Source organism: Schistocerca serialis, chromosome 9 (genome assembly GCF_023864345.2).
Source record: "Schistocerca serialis cubense isolate TAMUIC-IGC-003099 chromosome 9, iqSchSeri2.2, whole genome shotgun sequence".
Lineage (NCBI taxonomy): Eukaryota > Metazoa > Arthropoda > Insecta > Orthoptera > Acrididae > Schistocerca > Schistocerca serialis.
Genome location: NC_064646.1, coordinates 268,786,180 through 268,802,778, shown reverse-complemented (window position 1 = coordinate 268,802,778; position 16,599 = coordinate 268,786,180). Strand labels below are relative to the sequence as shown.

The 16,599-nt window shown below is 38.5% G+C and overlaps 1 protein-coding gene across 4 annotated transcripts in view; it reads left to right on the top strand.

Annotated features, from left to right (window-relative positions):
* The window catches only part of LOC126419916 (protein diaphanous), a 361,964-nt gene that overhangs the window by 310,121 nt on the left and 35,244 nt on the right, over window positions 1-16,599 (top strand). For all 4 annotated transcript variants that reach the window (XM_050087194.1, XM_050087195.1, XM_050087196.1 and 1 more), the window contains exons 12-13: window positions 1,006-1,273; window positions 13,952-14,038. In XM_050087194.1, the coding sequence (XP_049943151.1) occupies window positions 1,006-1,273; window positions 13,952-14,038 (355 nt within the window). The remainder of the gene's footprint in view (window positions 1-1,005; window positions 1,274-13,951; window positions 14,039-16,599) is intronic.

Here is a 16,599-nt window from a genome sequence, read left to right as displayed (position 1 = left end):
TTCTCCTGCATTACAAGGACTGCACTGTACCATAAATGCCACATACTCTGCAAGCTACACTTGTTGAAACTTGCTATGCATCTTAGTAATGCATGACAGAATAATTCTATCACAAATTGTGCAGTTATTGTAAATAATCCTGTCACATATTGTGCAGCTGTTCTTCGAAAGTTTTCTGATTTGTGGCAGGGTGATATGTTAGGAATCCCAGACAGGCAATAAGTATAAAAGGATTAGCTGCACGAGTATCTGGTAAGCTACTTATTTAATTTAGAATCTGTGCCTCTCCTTAATAGAATTAATCTGGAATTTGATTTTGCCACTATAAACGCAAATTAATTAAAGTTTTTCATAAATATTCTTTACAGACAAATCGTGAAATTAAAGTATGAAAACTGTTGGTGAAATAAGGCATAGCATGTGATCTCTCTCTCTCTCTCTCTCTCTCTCTCTCTCTCTCTCTCTCTCTCTCTCTCTCTCCTCTCTCCCAACATTTCATGTGTTATTAGAAATGTAATTGTTCAGAAATAAATAAAAAGAGAAACACTTCTTGGGGTTACCACCTATTTCTCGTGGACATGATGTTAATGATTTTGTGCACAGTATAAAAGGTAGGAAAGTCACCCATGAATTAATTTTAAAAAGTGCTTAAAGAGTAATTTATGCTGCATGGAAAATTCTAATTAGTTATAAAATGAATATTTTATGGAACCTTGTTGTGTAGTTTTAAAATCATGCATCAGATCATTATGTAATTTGTCAGAATAAATTAGTGTATATTTTCCAAATGTTGACATTGTCATTGAATCTCACTGTTAATAATCTTGCAGAATGTCTTTATCATTTAACACAGATTAACCACAGAACCTGCTGTATTAGTGTGTACTTCCTAAATTTCTTACTGATGTGTTAGGGATGATATTGTAGTACTTGGATTAAAGTTACATACAAAGCTAGCAAAATGTTCTTTTTTTTTTGTTATTTGAGGCTCTTCTGTGTCGACAGGGGTGGTACAATGAAAAAAGTAAAGGACCTCAAGGTGTTGGATGGCAAAGTTGCTCAGAACATTTCCATTCTACTTGGTGGCTCACTGAAGCACTTGAGTTACGAGGAGGTGAAGAAATGCATACTTCGGTGTGATGAAACAGTACTGACTGACAGTGTTGTGGAGCAACTTATTGCATATTTACCACCACCTGACCAGCTGAAGAAACTAGAGGAATACCGCTCGCAATATTCAGACCTGACGGAAGCAGAGCAGTTTGCTGTTACGGTAAAAGCTTGTTACAGGTTTAGTAATGTTAACTTCTAAGGCATGTTTTCATTGCTTTCACATATGACTCTGAGTTACAAGCAGCGTTCTTCTCATTTAAAAAAAAAAAAAAAAAAAAATCCTTTTAGGTGCGCATGCTCCCCCCCTCCCCCACCCCCCCATCCCCACCCCCACTCAAATCACACACACACACACACACACACACACACACACACACACACCTCATAAATACTACTTTATCTGGGAGTGAGTGTGTGGGGGGGAGTTAATGTCGTCTTGCTGACTCACCCTTGACCTGATGTTCTGACAATTCTCTCTCTCTCTCTCTCTCTCTCTCTCTCTCTCTCTCTCTCTCTCTCTCTCTCAAATTTCAATTTTTCCAGCCTTCTTCTCTTACTCAGCAAAAGAAAAACTGTAAGTTTATGGAAGCTATTGTGGGCATCACATTCAGATTTTGGTAGACTTGCTGATACCTTGTAAAGAGAATTATTGCTAAGAAAAGATTTTCTGTTTTTGTGGATTAATTTTTTTGCCTTTCTGTTGTATGTCCCACAAAATGTCATTAGTGTTAGTGTGTTTTATTTGAATCATGAAATGTAAGGGAATGACAAAACTACTAATAAAACAATGTACAAACTCAAATAATTGCGCAAGATGATAACTTGGAAACAACTTTTCTCCTAATTTTTTTGTGAATATTTGAAACAGCCAGTTACCTACTTCAGTATTTCATGTTGTTGCTATGATGATATCACTAATATTGATTTCAGATATTTACACTGCACGTTTGTCACAGGGTATTTTCTCAGTATGTAGGCCAGTGTGTATGATTTGATTTCATACGTTTTTCCAGCATAATAAGTGTTGAAAATCTCCTCATATTTGATGCCAGATCCTGAAATCAGCATGATTCAATATTTGAGCGATCCATCTGTCTGCTGAAAACTGTGGAACTCTGCAGTTGCAGCAGCATTCTCCTAAAGATGTCAGGTAGTTGTATCACTGAAATATTGAATCATGTTGATTTCAGGATCTGGCGGTAAATCCAAGGAGACTTTCAATAATGTGTATGAAATTTCAACTGTCTGAAACTGGCTTGCTTTCAAGGGTCATTCACTGCTAACACACAGAGACTGTATCCAGAGGTGAGATTGTGCTGACTATTGGTGGATTGTTAGGGTTCACTGAGCCCCTTTTGGTTGTTATGTACAAGAGCTTTGATGTAACATCACCACTCTTATATTAAATAACAACGTCACCTTTTGGCTCAGCCATAGTGAGAGCTAACTTGGTTACCTGACTAGATACAGGCACGCTCCAGTTAAAGGTAGTGGGTGTTGATTCTTTACAGTACAAGCATGATTGTGGTTCTGGAAAATGGTTTTATGGACATATGACAATGTTAACATCAATCAGTGTGAAGGAAAAAGGTGCGACAGTGCCAATGCAGAACATTTTACAGTGTGAAACTTCCTGACAAATTAAAACTGTACTACCTGACAAAACTGTGTGCTGGAGTGAGAGTCAAACTTTGGATCTTTGCCTTTTACAGGCAAGTGCTCTATGTACCTAACTATCCAAACACGGTTTGAAATCCATCCAGTTTTACTTCTGCCAGTACCTCATCTCATACATTTAAAACTTCATGGAAGTTCTCCTATGAAACTTGCAGGGCTAGCACTCCTGGAAGAAAAGATACTGTGGAGACATGACTTAGCCACAGTCAGAGAAGATATTCCAGAGAGATTTTTTCACTCTGCAGTGGAGTGTGCCCTGATATGAAACTTCCTGGAGATATAAACTCTGTGCCAGACAACAAGACCACATAGACATTTTGCAAAAATTGAAGTGTGCCATCAAGTCTAAATACCCAGGACTGTTCATTGATGGCATCATTCTGTTGCAGGATAATGCTTGCCCACATGTTACCAGGGTTGTCTAGACTATGCTGCGGAAGTTTCACTGGGAAGCCCATACATGTCCTCTATACAGTACCGATCTCTCCCCATGCAATTTCTGTATTTTTGGAGTCCTAAAGAAAGACATTCATGGCCATTGACTTGCTTTGGATGATGTTTACAATCATAGATCCATCGACAACTGCAAGCATTTTTTCATGAAAGAATTGAATGTATTGTTGTACAATGGGATATATGTATTAACAGTTATGGTTATTATTTTTGAAATAATAAACAGTCAGCTTAATTTTTATTCCATGTTTCATTTCCATTTGAGTGGACAAAAATAAAACTCTTTATTTTTTTTCTTGGGAAACTATTCAAATGTGCTCCCCCCCCCCCCCCTCTCTCTCTCTCTCTCTCTCTCTCTCTCTCTCTCTCTCTCTCTCTCTCTCTCTCTCTTTTTCTCTCTTTTTCTCTCTGCCAGGAGCGAGTTTCTATGCCACTACCGTGTTCTTGTCATCATCCATTTCACTTCAGGTGACTCAATAAAACTATTTATTCTACCCTGATATGCATATGAATCGTTGTATTTTTAAATGAAGACACAGGAAAGTAATTAACTTAACTATCACACTCCATGCAAGTACTGTACACTTCTTGGACAAATCAGACTTTAATTTCCTCAAAACTAGTGTGGTGACACAGGAAAAGCAACAGGCTTCCCAGACCGGGAATTCTTCTCTTAAAAATTATTCTTCCCTCTGTGAGTGGTGAATTAAGCTATATGAGTCATTAATGATATTGCCATAAATCGCTGTGTGAATTCATGCCACGAATACTCAAAAGAAAACTTGGAAATTTATGCATATGATATCTGTGCTATGAGCATAACTTGTTGTGTGTGCATATTTTCATCATTAGCATGAAATGTGCATGGATTAAGTATGGATGTATTCTCACATGGAATCTTGGACAGTATTGCAGTTAAGACAGCAACATTGGCAACAGGAACTGCAACTTCACACTAAAGGCTTGTTTGTCAAGCACACAAAAAACTGCAGACTTTGCTGAACTGGCCACCTTTACAGAATGTGCTTCTATTTACAGATCCACAGAATCTTCTATTAAATTCCATTCCATGAATAAGTCAGTCCCAGAAATTGCAATTATTAAATCATAAATAATTTCAGTTGGCTGGAATTGAACCAGGGACCTACACATCACTAGCCAGTAACTGTAACCACTTTAGTATGTCCGATGATGAACAGCACACAGCATTTCTGTCCCCCTCACAGAACAGTAACCTACTGTTTCAAAGCTTACTAAAACTTCTTGGATCTGGAAGAGGATCTAATTAGTGGTCTTTGAATGTTATTGAAGACTGATCCTTGTGTTCTGGTCATGCTGTCACATTCTCAAAGCCACTGGTATATTCAAATGAAATTACTTCCATGAGGCATCAAAATTGTTGAGCAGATCTTGGTGTCTCTTGTGTTGGAGGGCTCTATCATCAGTCAACACTACAGGCCTATTGTTGTTGTTGTTGTGGTCTTCAGTCCTGAGACTGGTTTGATGCAGCTCTCCGTGCTACTCTAGCCTGTGCAAGCTTCTTCATCTCCCAGTATGTACTGCAGCCTACATCCTTCTGAATCTGCTTAGTGTATTCATCTCTTGGCCTCCCTCTACGATTTTTACCCTCCACGCTGCCCTCCAATACTAAATTGGTCATCCCTTGATGCCTCATGATGTGTCCTACTAACCTATCCCTTCTTCTTGTCAAGTTGTGCCACAAACTCCTCTTCTCACCAATACCTCCTCATTAGTTATGTGATCTACCCATCTAATCTTCAGCATTCTTCTGTAGCACCACATTTCGAAAGCTTCTATTCTCTTCTTGTCCAAACTGTTTATCGTCCATGTTTCACTTCCATACATGGCTACACTCCATATGAATACTTTCAGAAACGACTTCCTGACACTTAAATCTATACTCGATGTTAACAAAGTTTTCTTCTTCAGAAACGCTTTCCTTGCCATTGCCAGTCTATTATAAGTTACCATACAAGCACTAGAATGTTTTCTCTGCACTTTTGTAGGATCATCATTATTGACTCCATAGGTAACATCTGACAACAGGCACAGAATTTGGTGTAGACCAAAGTGGTGCTTTAATAATTTTCCACAATCCTTATCATCAAAGTCCAAGGCATGTATGGGTACAAGCTGTCTTACTTCTTCAGTTCTGGTGCTGAGCTATTAGGTTTAACCTGCCAGAACATTCTCCAGTTGGAACTGAAACAGAGTATTTGTTGTTTTAGCCTCTCAACCATTAATCAGGAAAAATGCTGTGAAACCTGTGCTGTATTGCTTTGCTGTGTTGTATTGTAATGCCTTAACTGGCACTATTGTATACAAGTCTCTTGGTTAACATCAGTGTACGTAGAAAGCATATCTGTCAATGTCATATTAAAATGTAAGAGGCCACTGATTTACAGGTAGCAGGCAGTTCTCATCCTTGGGAATGATACTGCACTGTGAAATTGCTTCTGACACCTGTCTTAACTTTCTTGTGATAGAGATCTTTATATTATGGCATACGGTAACTATAGCATGTCTTTCTGTCGTTGGCATTCCTTCATTGCCTTACTAATGCCTGACAGATCTCTGGATATCTGGCTGATTTTACCTGCTTCCAATTCCATCATAGGTCTTTGCAAATCCCAGATGACCCGACATTGTAGCATCATAAAAATACACAGGTCTGCAATATTGCATACTTCAATTTGTCTGGCAGTAAATGAAATGTGTTGATAAGCAATTATTTCCATTCTACTGGGTTGAAATTTCCATCTACTAGTCAGAATTCTCCTGTGGCAGCTTCTTTCTTCTCTAAGGGCTCTTGTTGTTGTGGTCTTCAGTCCAGAGACTGGTTTGATTTAGCTCTCCATGCTACTCTATCCTGTGTAAGCTTTTTCATCTCTCTGAGTAACTACTGCAACCTACATCCTTCCAAATCTGCTTAATGTACTCATCTCTTGGTCTACTTCTACGTCTTTTACCCCCACGATTCCCTCCAATACTAAATTGGTGATCCCTTGGTGCCTCAGAACATGTCCTACCAACCGGTCCCTTCTTTTAAATAGGTTGTGCCACAATTTCCTCTTCTCCTCAATTGTATTCAGTACCTCCTCATCAGTTACGTGACTTATCCATCTAATCTTCAGCATTCTTCTGTAGCACTGGCATTTTGAAAGCTTCTATTCAGACGAAGATGATTGAGACACCTGAAGATGATGGAGACGCATTCCGTGGAAACGTTGCTACGAGACGACTATGCTACTCGACTGATAACCCATGAAGACTTCATATATGAAATTCACCGAGAAAGCCTGCACTCGCATAAAACTTCAGTGTTTTTATTTCTTCTCCATGGATTTTAATTCCTACTCCAAATTTTTCTTTTGTTTTCTTTACTGCTTGCTCAATATACAGATTGAATAACGTCGGTGATAGACTACAACCCTGTCTCACTCCTTTCTCAATCGCTGCTTCCCTTTCAACCCCTCGACTTTTATAACTGCCATCTGGTTTCTGTACAAATTGTAAATAGCCTTTCGCTCCCTGTATTTTATCCCTGCCACCTTCAGAATTTTAAAGAGAGTATTCCAGTCAACATTGCCAAGAGCTTTCTCCAAGTCTACAAATGCTAGAAATGTAGGTTTGTCTTCCCTTAAGGATACAGGGTACTTTTCTGGCTCAATATTATGTAAAAATTAACATCTATTTGTTTCAGACACTGTTTATAATGTATATGCTTTACAGATTTTTTTTTGGTTGATACCAGGTAATGCAGCACACTTTCGAAACAAATTAGAAGTATTCTGAATATTTAAAAAAATTACAGAGACATTATATCTATAATTTAGTTGATTCTGCAATAAAGCTTAGGTCTACTACATAAGTATGGACTATCACAAGTTACAGAAAAAAAATTAGAGCAATGCTTTATAAACTTTAGGAAATATTCGTACCTGAATTCTGAAAAATACAACTTGCATGAAATTAAAAATGAATCCAATTTAACTGTGCCTTAGAATATTCCTGAAGCATAGTCTTCATTCTGCAGCATTTCTTCATCTTCAAGCTTCCTCTTGGCATTCCTTTTAGCACTTCTTGCTTCTTTCATAACTTCAAGAGTGAATCTTTCATCTTCATGCACCCATTGTCTGTCATAGGCAAGCAATTGATCTTCCATATTACAGCAACGTTTTATGCCTAAATTTCTCAGGACTTCTAACCTTCCTATCACTACATCATTGAAACAAACCACTGCATCTAGTACACCAACTTTTAATGTGTTTAATCCTACAAAAACATTCTTGGGTAATCTTTCACATGTGCAATGGTTAAAGCTTTCATTTGTATTCTGAGTGCCCCCATGAAGACATTTCCTAAGCAGAACAGGGTCACTCAGGTCTCTAAAAATTGGTTTAATTTCATTCATAACAGGGTCAGGAAGAGAATGCCTATGATGGTATATTTGACAAATTTCTTTTGCTTTTTGGTAACCACACCAAGAATCTGCTTCTTTAGGACAAAGTCCATGAACAGGATGGTCATCTGTGGACAACTTATGAAAGTAGGTGGCCCATACAGCTTTTCTCATTGCTGTAACATCATTCAGATATGCAGTTTGTCTAATGGCCAGTGCATAATAACTCTGAAGGAGGTCTATTTTAGTTTCTGTCAATCTGCCTTGGCCAGACAGAGATTTTCCATCAGATAGCAACTGTTTTTATTTCTCTTCGTAGCTTCCTCAATCTAGCACCCATTCTCTTTTGCACATGTCCACAACTCTCCAGTTTTGTTACTGAGTTATCACCATAAACATTGAACTCATTAATTTTATTGAAAACTTTAGAGTCCCCATCACCTAGGTACTTCGTATATCTAATCTTATAAATGGGCACCAACCTCTGAAATATTTTTAAAGCTCCATCACACTCCATACCTCCACTGTACCAAAATAATTCTTAGAACACTGTTGTTCAATATGTCCTTCAGTACTACCATGGCAGGTGTGGCAGTACTTAGATAAGCACTCAACATCAACTACTTTTCCATTCTCTAGAGAAGTAGCACTTACAACACCATTCAAGGAACGATGTCCTCAATGTTGCCATGTCCCATCAAGTGCAACAGCTATGTCCCTGGTTCCACTAATATTTACAGTTTCTTCTAATGCATGTTTCATAGATGCTTTAGACATAACCATCAAGCACCTAAAAGTATTTTTATGTAATTGCTAAACCTACTGGGAGGAGGAGGAAGATCCATCAACTCACAAAACGTTTGAGCAGCCTTTTTTCCGTTTCCTATTGCACACATTGCATACACTAACTTCAGATTCATATCATATGGATTATGCCCAGTGATCGAAGTCATATTCGAGGTAGATTTATTGCAGGATCTAAACAGAACTACTAATTTTGACACTAAACCCTTCCTGCTACTTTGTTGTTCAGTTATTTCAAGGCAACCTACACCATCATATTGTTTACATTTCGCGACTTCCTTTATCAAAGAAGATAAGATGCCCATGTCAACAACAACAAATCCCCTACAAGCAGTGTCATTGTTAACACAAAAATTTGAATCATCAGGATCGTGAACTGGTTACCACAGAATTTCCTTTTATTTGCGTGATATAGTTCATATTTATTGCACACTAAAGGATATGTACTTCCACAAATATATGTAACACTTGGGCAACAGACATTCAGTAACATGTGAACAAACTGCTTCAGCGAAACAAAAGGAAATACTAGCAAAGATAATCATTTACAGACACTAGAAACCTGCACTGTTGCAAACATATACAATGTATCATAAGTATAACAGCTGGAAACAGGAAGTCCACAGTTCTTTTCAAAATAATGCTGGTTTCTATAACAGAAATAAAGGGGGTGTGGTGGCATACATGACTGTAACTTTAAATATGTGTAATTTTTCATTTGAAACCCTGTAATGTATGTATCAATGTAATCAGGAAAGACTATAGAATTTAATAAAGTCATTAAAGAAATTCAATTTTCCACCATTTGTAAGTACCCTGTATCCTTAATCTATCTTCCAAGTTAAGTTTTAGGGTCAGTATTGCCTCGCGTGTTCCAGCACTTACACAGAATCCAAATTGATCTTCCCCAAGTTCGGCTTCTACCAGTTTTTGCATTCGTCTGTAAAGAATTTGTGTTAGTATTTTGCTGCCATGACTTATTAAGCTAATAGTTCAGTAATTTTCACACCTGTTGACCCTTGCTTTCTTTGGGATTGGAATTATTATATTCTTCTTGAAGTTTGGTGGTATTTCACGTGTCTCATACATCTTGCTCACCAGATGGTAGAGTTTTGTCAAGGCTATCGGTAGCTCTAATGGAATGTTGTTTATTTTTGGGGCCTTTTATTGACTTAGGTCTTTCAGTGCTCTGTCAAATTCTTCACGCAGTAACAAATCTCCCATCTCATCTTCATCCATCTCCTCTTACATTTCTGTAATATTGCCCTAAAATACATTGCTCTTGTGTAGACCCTCTATATACTCCTTCTGTCTTTCTGCTTCCCCGTCCTTGCTTAGGACAGGTTTTCCATCTGAGCTTTTGATATTCATACAGGTGGTTCTCTCTTCTCCAAAGGTCTCTCTAAGTTTTCTGTAGGCAGTATCTATCTTACCCCCTAGTGATATATGCCTCTACCTCCTTACAATTGTCCTTTAGCCATCCTTGCTTAGCCATTCTGCAGATCTGTCAATCTCATTTTTGAGACATTTGTATTCCTTTTTGCCTGCTTCATTTACTGTATTTTTACATTTTCTCCTTTCATCAATTAAATTTAATATCTCTTCTGTTACCCCAGGATTTCTACTAGCCCTCGTCTTTTTACCTACTTCATCCTCTGCTACCTGCACTATTTCATCTCTCAATGCTACCCATTCTTCTTCTGCTGTATTTATTTCCCCCCTTCTTGTCAATTGTTCCCTATTGCTCCCTCTAAAACTCTATACAACCTCTGGTTCTTTCAGTTTCTCCACGTCCCATCTCTTAAATTGCCACCTTTGTTTCAGTTTCTTCAGTTTTAATCTACAGTTCATAACCAATAAACTGCGGTCAGAGTCCACATCTGCCTCTGGAAGTGTCTTACAATTTAAAACCTGGTTCCTAAATCTCTGTCTTACCATAATACAATTTATCTGAAATCTTCCCGTGTCTCCAGGCCTCTTCCACGTATATAACCTTCTTTCATGATTACTTAAACCAATTGTTGGCTATGATTAATTTATGCTCTGCGCAAAATTTTACCATGCGGCTTCCTCTTGCGTTCCTTACCCCTAGTCCGTATTCTCTTACTACTTTTCCTTCTCTTCCTTTCCCAACAATTGAATTCCAGTCCCCCATGACTATTAAATTTTTGTCTCCCTTAACTATCTGCATAATTTCTTTTATTGCATCATGCATTTCTTCAATCTCTCCGCATCATCTGCAGCGATAGTTGGCATATAAACATGTACTACTATGGTAGACGCGGGCTTCATGTCTATCTTGGCTACAATAATGCATTCACTATGCTGTTCATAGTAGCTTACCCGCACTTCTATTTTTTGATTCATTATTAAACCTGCTCCTGCATTACCCCTATTCGATTTTGTATTTGTAACCCTGTATTCACCTGACCAGAGGTCTTGTTCCTCCTGTCACCGAACTTCACTATCCCACTATATCTAACTTTAACCTAGCCATTTCCCTTTTCAAATTTTCTAACCTACCTGCCCGATTAAGGGCTCTGACTTTCCATCCTCCAATCCGCAGAAAACCGGTTTTGTTTCTCATGATAACGATGTCGTCCTGAGTAGTCCACACCCCAAGATCCGAATGGGGAACTGTATTACCTCTGGAACATTTTACCCAAGAGGACACCATAATCATTTAACCATATAGTAAAGCTGCATGCCCTTGGGAAAAATTACAGCTGTAGTTTCCCCTTGCTTTCAGCCGTTCGCAGTACCAGCAGAGCAAGACTGTTTTGGTTAATGTTACAAGGCCAGATCAGTCAACCATCCACACTGTTGCCCCTGCAACTACTGATAAGGATACTGCCCCTCTTCAGGAGCTACACATTTGTCTGGCCTCTCAGCAGATACCCCTCCATTGTGGTTGCACCTACGATACAGCTATTTGTATCACTGAGGCACTCAAGCCTCCCTATGGCAAGGTACATAATTCATGGGGGGGGGGGGGGGGGCTGTTTGATCTTAAATAATGCAGGCTCTTTCCTTTGTTCAGCTGCAATGCTCATTAGTTAGTGCAGTGATGACTGGGATATCTCCAGTACTGTAATGTTCTTCCAATGGATTCTGTGAAAGGCAGTTGCTGTTTTTGCATTTCCATTCCAGCTTGATGGCCACCTAAATGAGTGATGTTCAGTCACAATAGTGAATGATCTGCTTTTTTTTAATAAGGTTGGAACTTACTGATTGCTCAAACAACTGCAAGACCCTTTTTCAATTACAGAGTAATTCTTCTCGTACTTGGAGGGTACTTGGGAAAGGTGAGCAATCACTCTTTTAGTGCCTTCCTGGACTGGCACTAGAATTGCATTACACGGTTTCCTGTTGACATTCTCTTCAGAAAGTATATGAACTTGCGAAGTTGTCTGTGTCCTGAAGGATACGGAAAGACCTTTTTTGTTCAGTGTACCAAGAAAATTTAGCATCTTCCTATAGGTGTTCCTGTACTGCCCATGCTTTCAGGAAACCTCTGCAGTAGGAGCACATTCTGAGGAAGCATCTCACATTACAAACATGCTAATTAGCTGGAAAATCTATTATGGCTCCTATGTTCTGGATCAGGACAGTCTCCAGTATCATTAAGTAAGTGCCCCAAGATTTTTATTTCTTGGACAACGAACAGTTTTTTTCCTAAGATTCAGACCTATGTCAGGGTGACACTTCAGCACAGTTGTCAACTCTTAATCTTTACAAATTTCTTTGAGAAAACAACAGTGTCATCCAGGTAACAAAGATAAATCGTCCATTTAAAATGTCGAAGCAAGTAGTCTCCTTTGCATTCAGTGGTGACTGGAGCTTTACACAGACCAAACAGCATAACACTGAACTTGGCGATTCAGATGTTATGAAGGCAGTTCTTTTCCTGGTTAGCATCACAAATGTCAATTTGCCACTAGTCAGACTGCATATTTAAAGTGGATAAATACTTTGCTCGCTTACAATAATACACAATGTCATCAGTTCTTGGCAATGGACAGTATGTTCTTTCTGTGGTTTTCGCTGGTAGTAGTTGACACAAAAATTTCAGGTTCCACATTCTTCTCCAGAAGGACCGCCGAAGAAAGCAAAGGTCTTTCTAATTGGTGAATATAATCTTTCAACATCCTCTGAAATACTTCAATAATAATAATAATAATAATAATAATAATAATAATAATAATAGAAACCAACAGCTATATTGTAATCTGTCATTGTTTATTCAAAATGTGCTACCAGTTTTGATTCCAAAATGCATCATCTTCAGACTCCCAAGTGTAATCTGACATAAATGTATGAACCACAATAACAAAAACTAGTGAAGTTTTCAAATGGAAACAGTACAACTATATTAAGCATGTTATGCCAGCGTGTGCAGTCAACAAAGTTGAGTACAGTGTTCCCAAAACCAACTGGGTTCCATATATGAAGATTATGGCAGATTACACTTGGGGCCTGAAGATGACTGTTTTTAGCATCGAAACTGGTAGCATGTTTTGAATAAAAGACATTGAATTGCAGTACAGCTGTTGGTTTCAGTTACTATTATTCAAGTACTTCATGTCTGGATGCTGTCCCACAGTTCTTGATAGATTACCAGATATCTTCTAAATTACCTGTCAATCAACTGGTGACACCCAATATGAGCATGGATTAATTGGGATTTGACCCCCGGGCTATGGTGTTTCATATTGGGCCATCTGGTCTACCGTATCTTGTCTTTGTACTAAGTGGCCAACATTTGCTGATGGTGATCTCAGAGAAGCTTGGACCTATTGGTCACCGGATAACAGATTAAGTGGGTTGTGCTGAAACAAACTTGTACGTATGGCTATGTAATCTGCCGTAGGTGTTGGATTTTGTTCTTCAGTTGTTGTTTGGCTATATGACTCTACTGTTGATTGTTGCTAAATGTTTTTATTATATTCCACCGGAAATTTTTTACAGCTCTTGATCTCTTCTGCATTCTCAAACTACTGTGGTCCTGTGAAAGTAGACATTGGCAAGGTGTCTCATGTCGCTCCATCTGTTGTATTTCCTTTAACCATTTTGTCAGAGCCTTGCCAGTCTTTCCCAAAAATTGGTTGCCTGATGTGCATTTGACTCGCTCACATTTTTGTATCCATTGATACCTTGACTGGTTGAACTGTAGGAGGAATGTACTGCTTGTATTTGGGTGGTGGGCACAACTTTGCAAGTTCTTTGTTTCTTGTTTGCGCCTCTACATTTGTCACTACTCCCACTATAAGCTAAGGAGTTATCTTTACTCATTTCATTGCTTGTATTCTAACAATATTTTCGAGGGCAGAAGATATAAATACACAAATGGAGAGAGGAAAAATATGACACCACTCAAATACTTATAATAGAAATTTTTTTTGCACTGAATGTGTTAAGTTAAAACTGAATTTAATCTAAAGTATAACATGATACACTAAATTGAAAACTTTTTTTCAACAGATAGCGGAAGTCAAAAGACTTCTTCCAAGGCTGAAATCATTAAGCTTTAAATTGCATTACAATGAAATGGTGCAGGATATTAAACCGGTAAGTTTTAAGAAGTATATGCAAGATACATTTTTAAATTGTGTAGACAAATTCCTAAATTAAATACACTGATGAGCCAAAGGATTGTGACCACTGCCCTCCAAGACATTTGATGCTGCCTGGTGGCATTGTGGACATGTGATGTGATAACATAGTATGTAAACTGAGCGGACGTGGATGGGGGGATTATCCTAGAGAAGATATGGGCTGCAAATGGGGAAATCCATTGAGATAAGTTACTCTGACAAAGGGCATATTATTATTACGCAGGGCATTTGAATGAGTATCTCAAAAGTGGCAAAGATGGTTGATTGTTCTCTTGCTACTATCATGAGCATCTCTGGAAAGAGGTAGGAGGACAGTGAAACTACACTGAGGAATCTCTGCTGAAAGAGCACAATGCTGGTGCATGCACAAGTGTTTCAGAGTGCACCGTTCATCATACAGTATTGAACATGAAGCTCCACAGCAGACCACCCCTGTGTGTTCATGTTTACCCAATGACATCAGTTAAGATTGCTGTAGGCACAGGGTCATTGGGATATGACCATTGATCAGTGGAAGTGTGTTTGCTCTTTGGGTAAATCATATTTTTGCTACACTTGGTTGATCGTTGTCTCCACAAACACTACTATAAAGTGAACAGCGACTTGAAAAGTACAGTGTGCAATGGACATAGGGTGGTGGGAGAAGTATTATGCTATGGGAGATATTTTCCTTCACTTGCATGGGACCTGTGGTAGTAATCGAAGACACTCGATAGCCGCGAACCACCTGCATCCCTTCATGGCGATGTCATCTTTCAGCAGTATAATTATCAGGGTCATGGAGCAAGAACTGTGCTACAGTGGTTTGAGGACCATTATAGTGAACTCATGTTAATGTCTTGGCAAACAGATTCACCTGATGTAAACTGTGGAGCCCATCTGGATCACTATTGGGTGCGATCACTGCTTACACAAATCAGCTGCCCGTTATTTACATGAATTACATGACTTGGTCGTTGACATCTAATGCCACATACCTCCACAAACCTACCAACAAACTGTTGGATCCCTGATATGCAGCATCAGTGATGGATTTCGTTCCAAAGACTGACAAACAATGTATTAAGCGCATTTTTGTAATGTTTTGGCTCATCAGTGTGTGTTGATAATATCACCTCAAAGAGTATATTTAGAGCTGTAAAACACGAAGTCCTTAAAATACTTCTGTTTGGCTGTTTTAGTCTGTGTTAACTTAGGGTTGTGTTGGATTATTAAAAGTAAATAACCTGCTGTTACTATTTCTGTGTTATGTTTTTTTGTATGTATCCTATTATTTCCTATTGTTTGTTACTTTTAACAATTTTGATAATCTTCTAATTGTGTGTGTTGGAAACTCCATTCTTTATATTGGAGATCATTTGCATAATTGAGAATAGTGATAGAGAAAGGAATCTTTAATGAAGAGAAAGGGTCTGAGAAAAAATGCAACCAGAGCTTCCTGAAAACCAATCGGAGAACAGATACCTGTAACAAATATACCAAAATAAGAAACTGGAAATCTGAGAAGAGAAAAACAAAACATGACAGTCACTCAGAAACTTGAGGAGGATAGCAGAGGCAATAAGAAACTTTTATATATTGTTATCAAAGGTAAAAGGAAAAATACTGAATATTGTAAAGGAACCCAGGAATAAAAATGGAAATGTTGTTAGAAAAGAAAGTGGCGTCAGAGAAGTTCTGAAGGGCCATTTCCAGCAATTGTTAAATGTATCAGTTGAACATAACATAGAACCTGAAATGAGGTGCCTCTCATCACCTGGGCACAAACAGAGGTAGCCTTCAAATCTATGCTCAAAGGCAAATCTCCAAATGAAATGAATGCAGGCATGGTAAAGGCAGCATGTGTTGAGGACATAAAGTGGCTGCACAGAACACTCGATGCATGTGGAAAGTCAACAAGATACATGCAGAGTGGAGCAAGGGTGTTATAATTCCTCTGTTTAAGAAAGGCAGCAGATGGAAGCCCACTAATTGTAAAGGAATAACTCTTCTGTCACATCAGTTGAAAACTCTAATAGATTATTGAGCAAAGATTGAGAACGATCATAAAAGCACAGCTGGAAGGCAAGCAGTATGCATTCACAAATAACAGAGCAACTGTGGGTTTCATTTTCAGTACCAACATGCTGATGGAAAAATATTGAGAGAAAAGGAAGAATCTGTTAATTGTGTTCTTAGATGTAAAAAAGGCATATGATAGTATTGCAAGGGAGATAATCTGGGAGTGCCTGAGATAAAGGAATGTACCTGAAGGACCAATTAGGAAAATCCATATGCTGTTGAAGGACTTTACTAGCTGTGTACAAGGTGGAGAGGGAATATCTTATGGTGTCAGTCCAAGAGTGTACAACAAGGCAGTGCACCGTCCTCACTGCTGTTTTGGCTGATTTAAAAAGAACATAAAGAACAGCTTTTGTGAACTCCTTGCATTCGCTGATGATGTCATGATATGGGATGAAACAGAAGGGGAAGTTCAGAACACTCTCTGGTGTATGGAAATCAGTTCCAGGAATA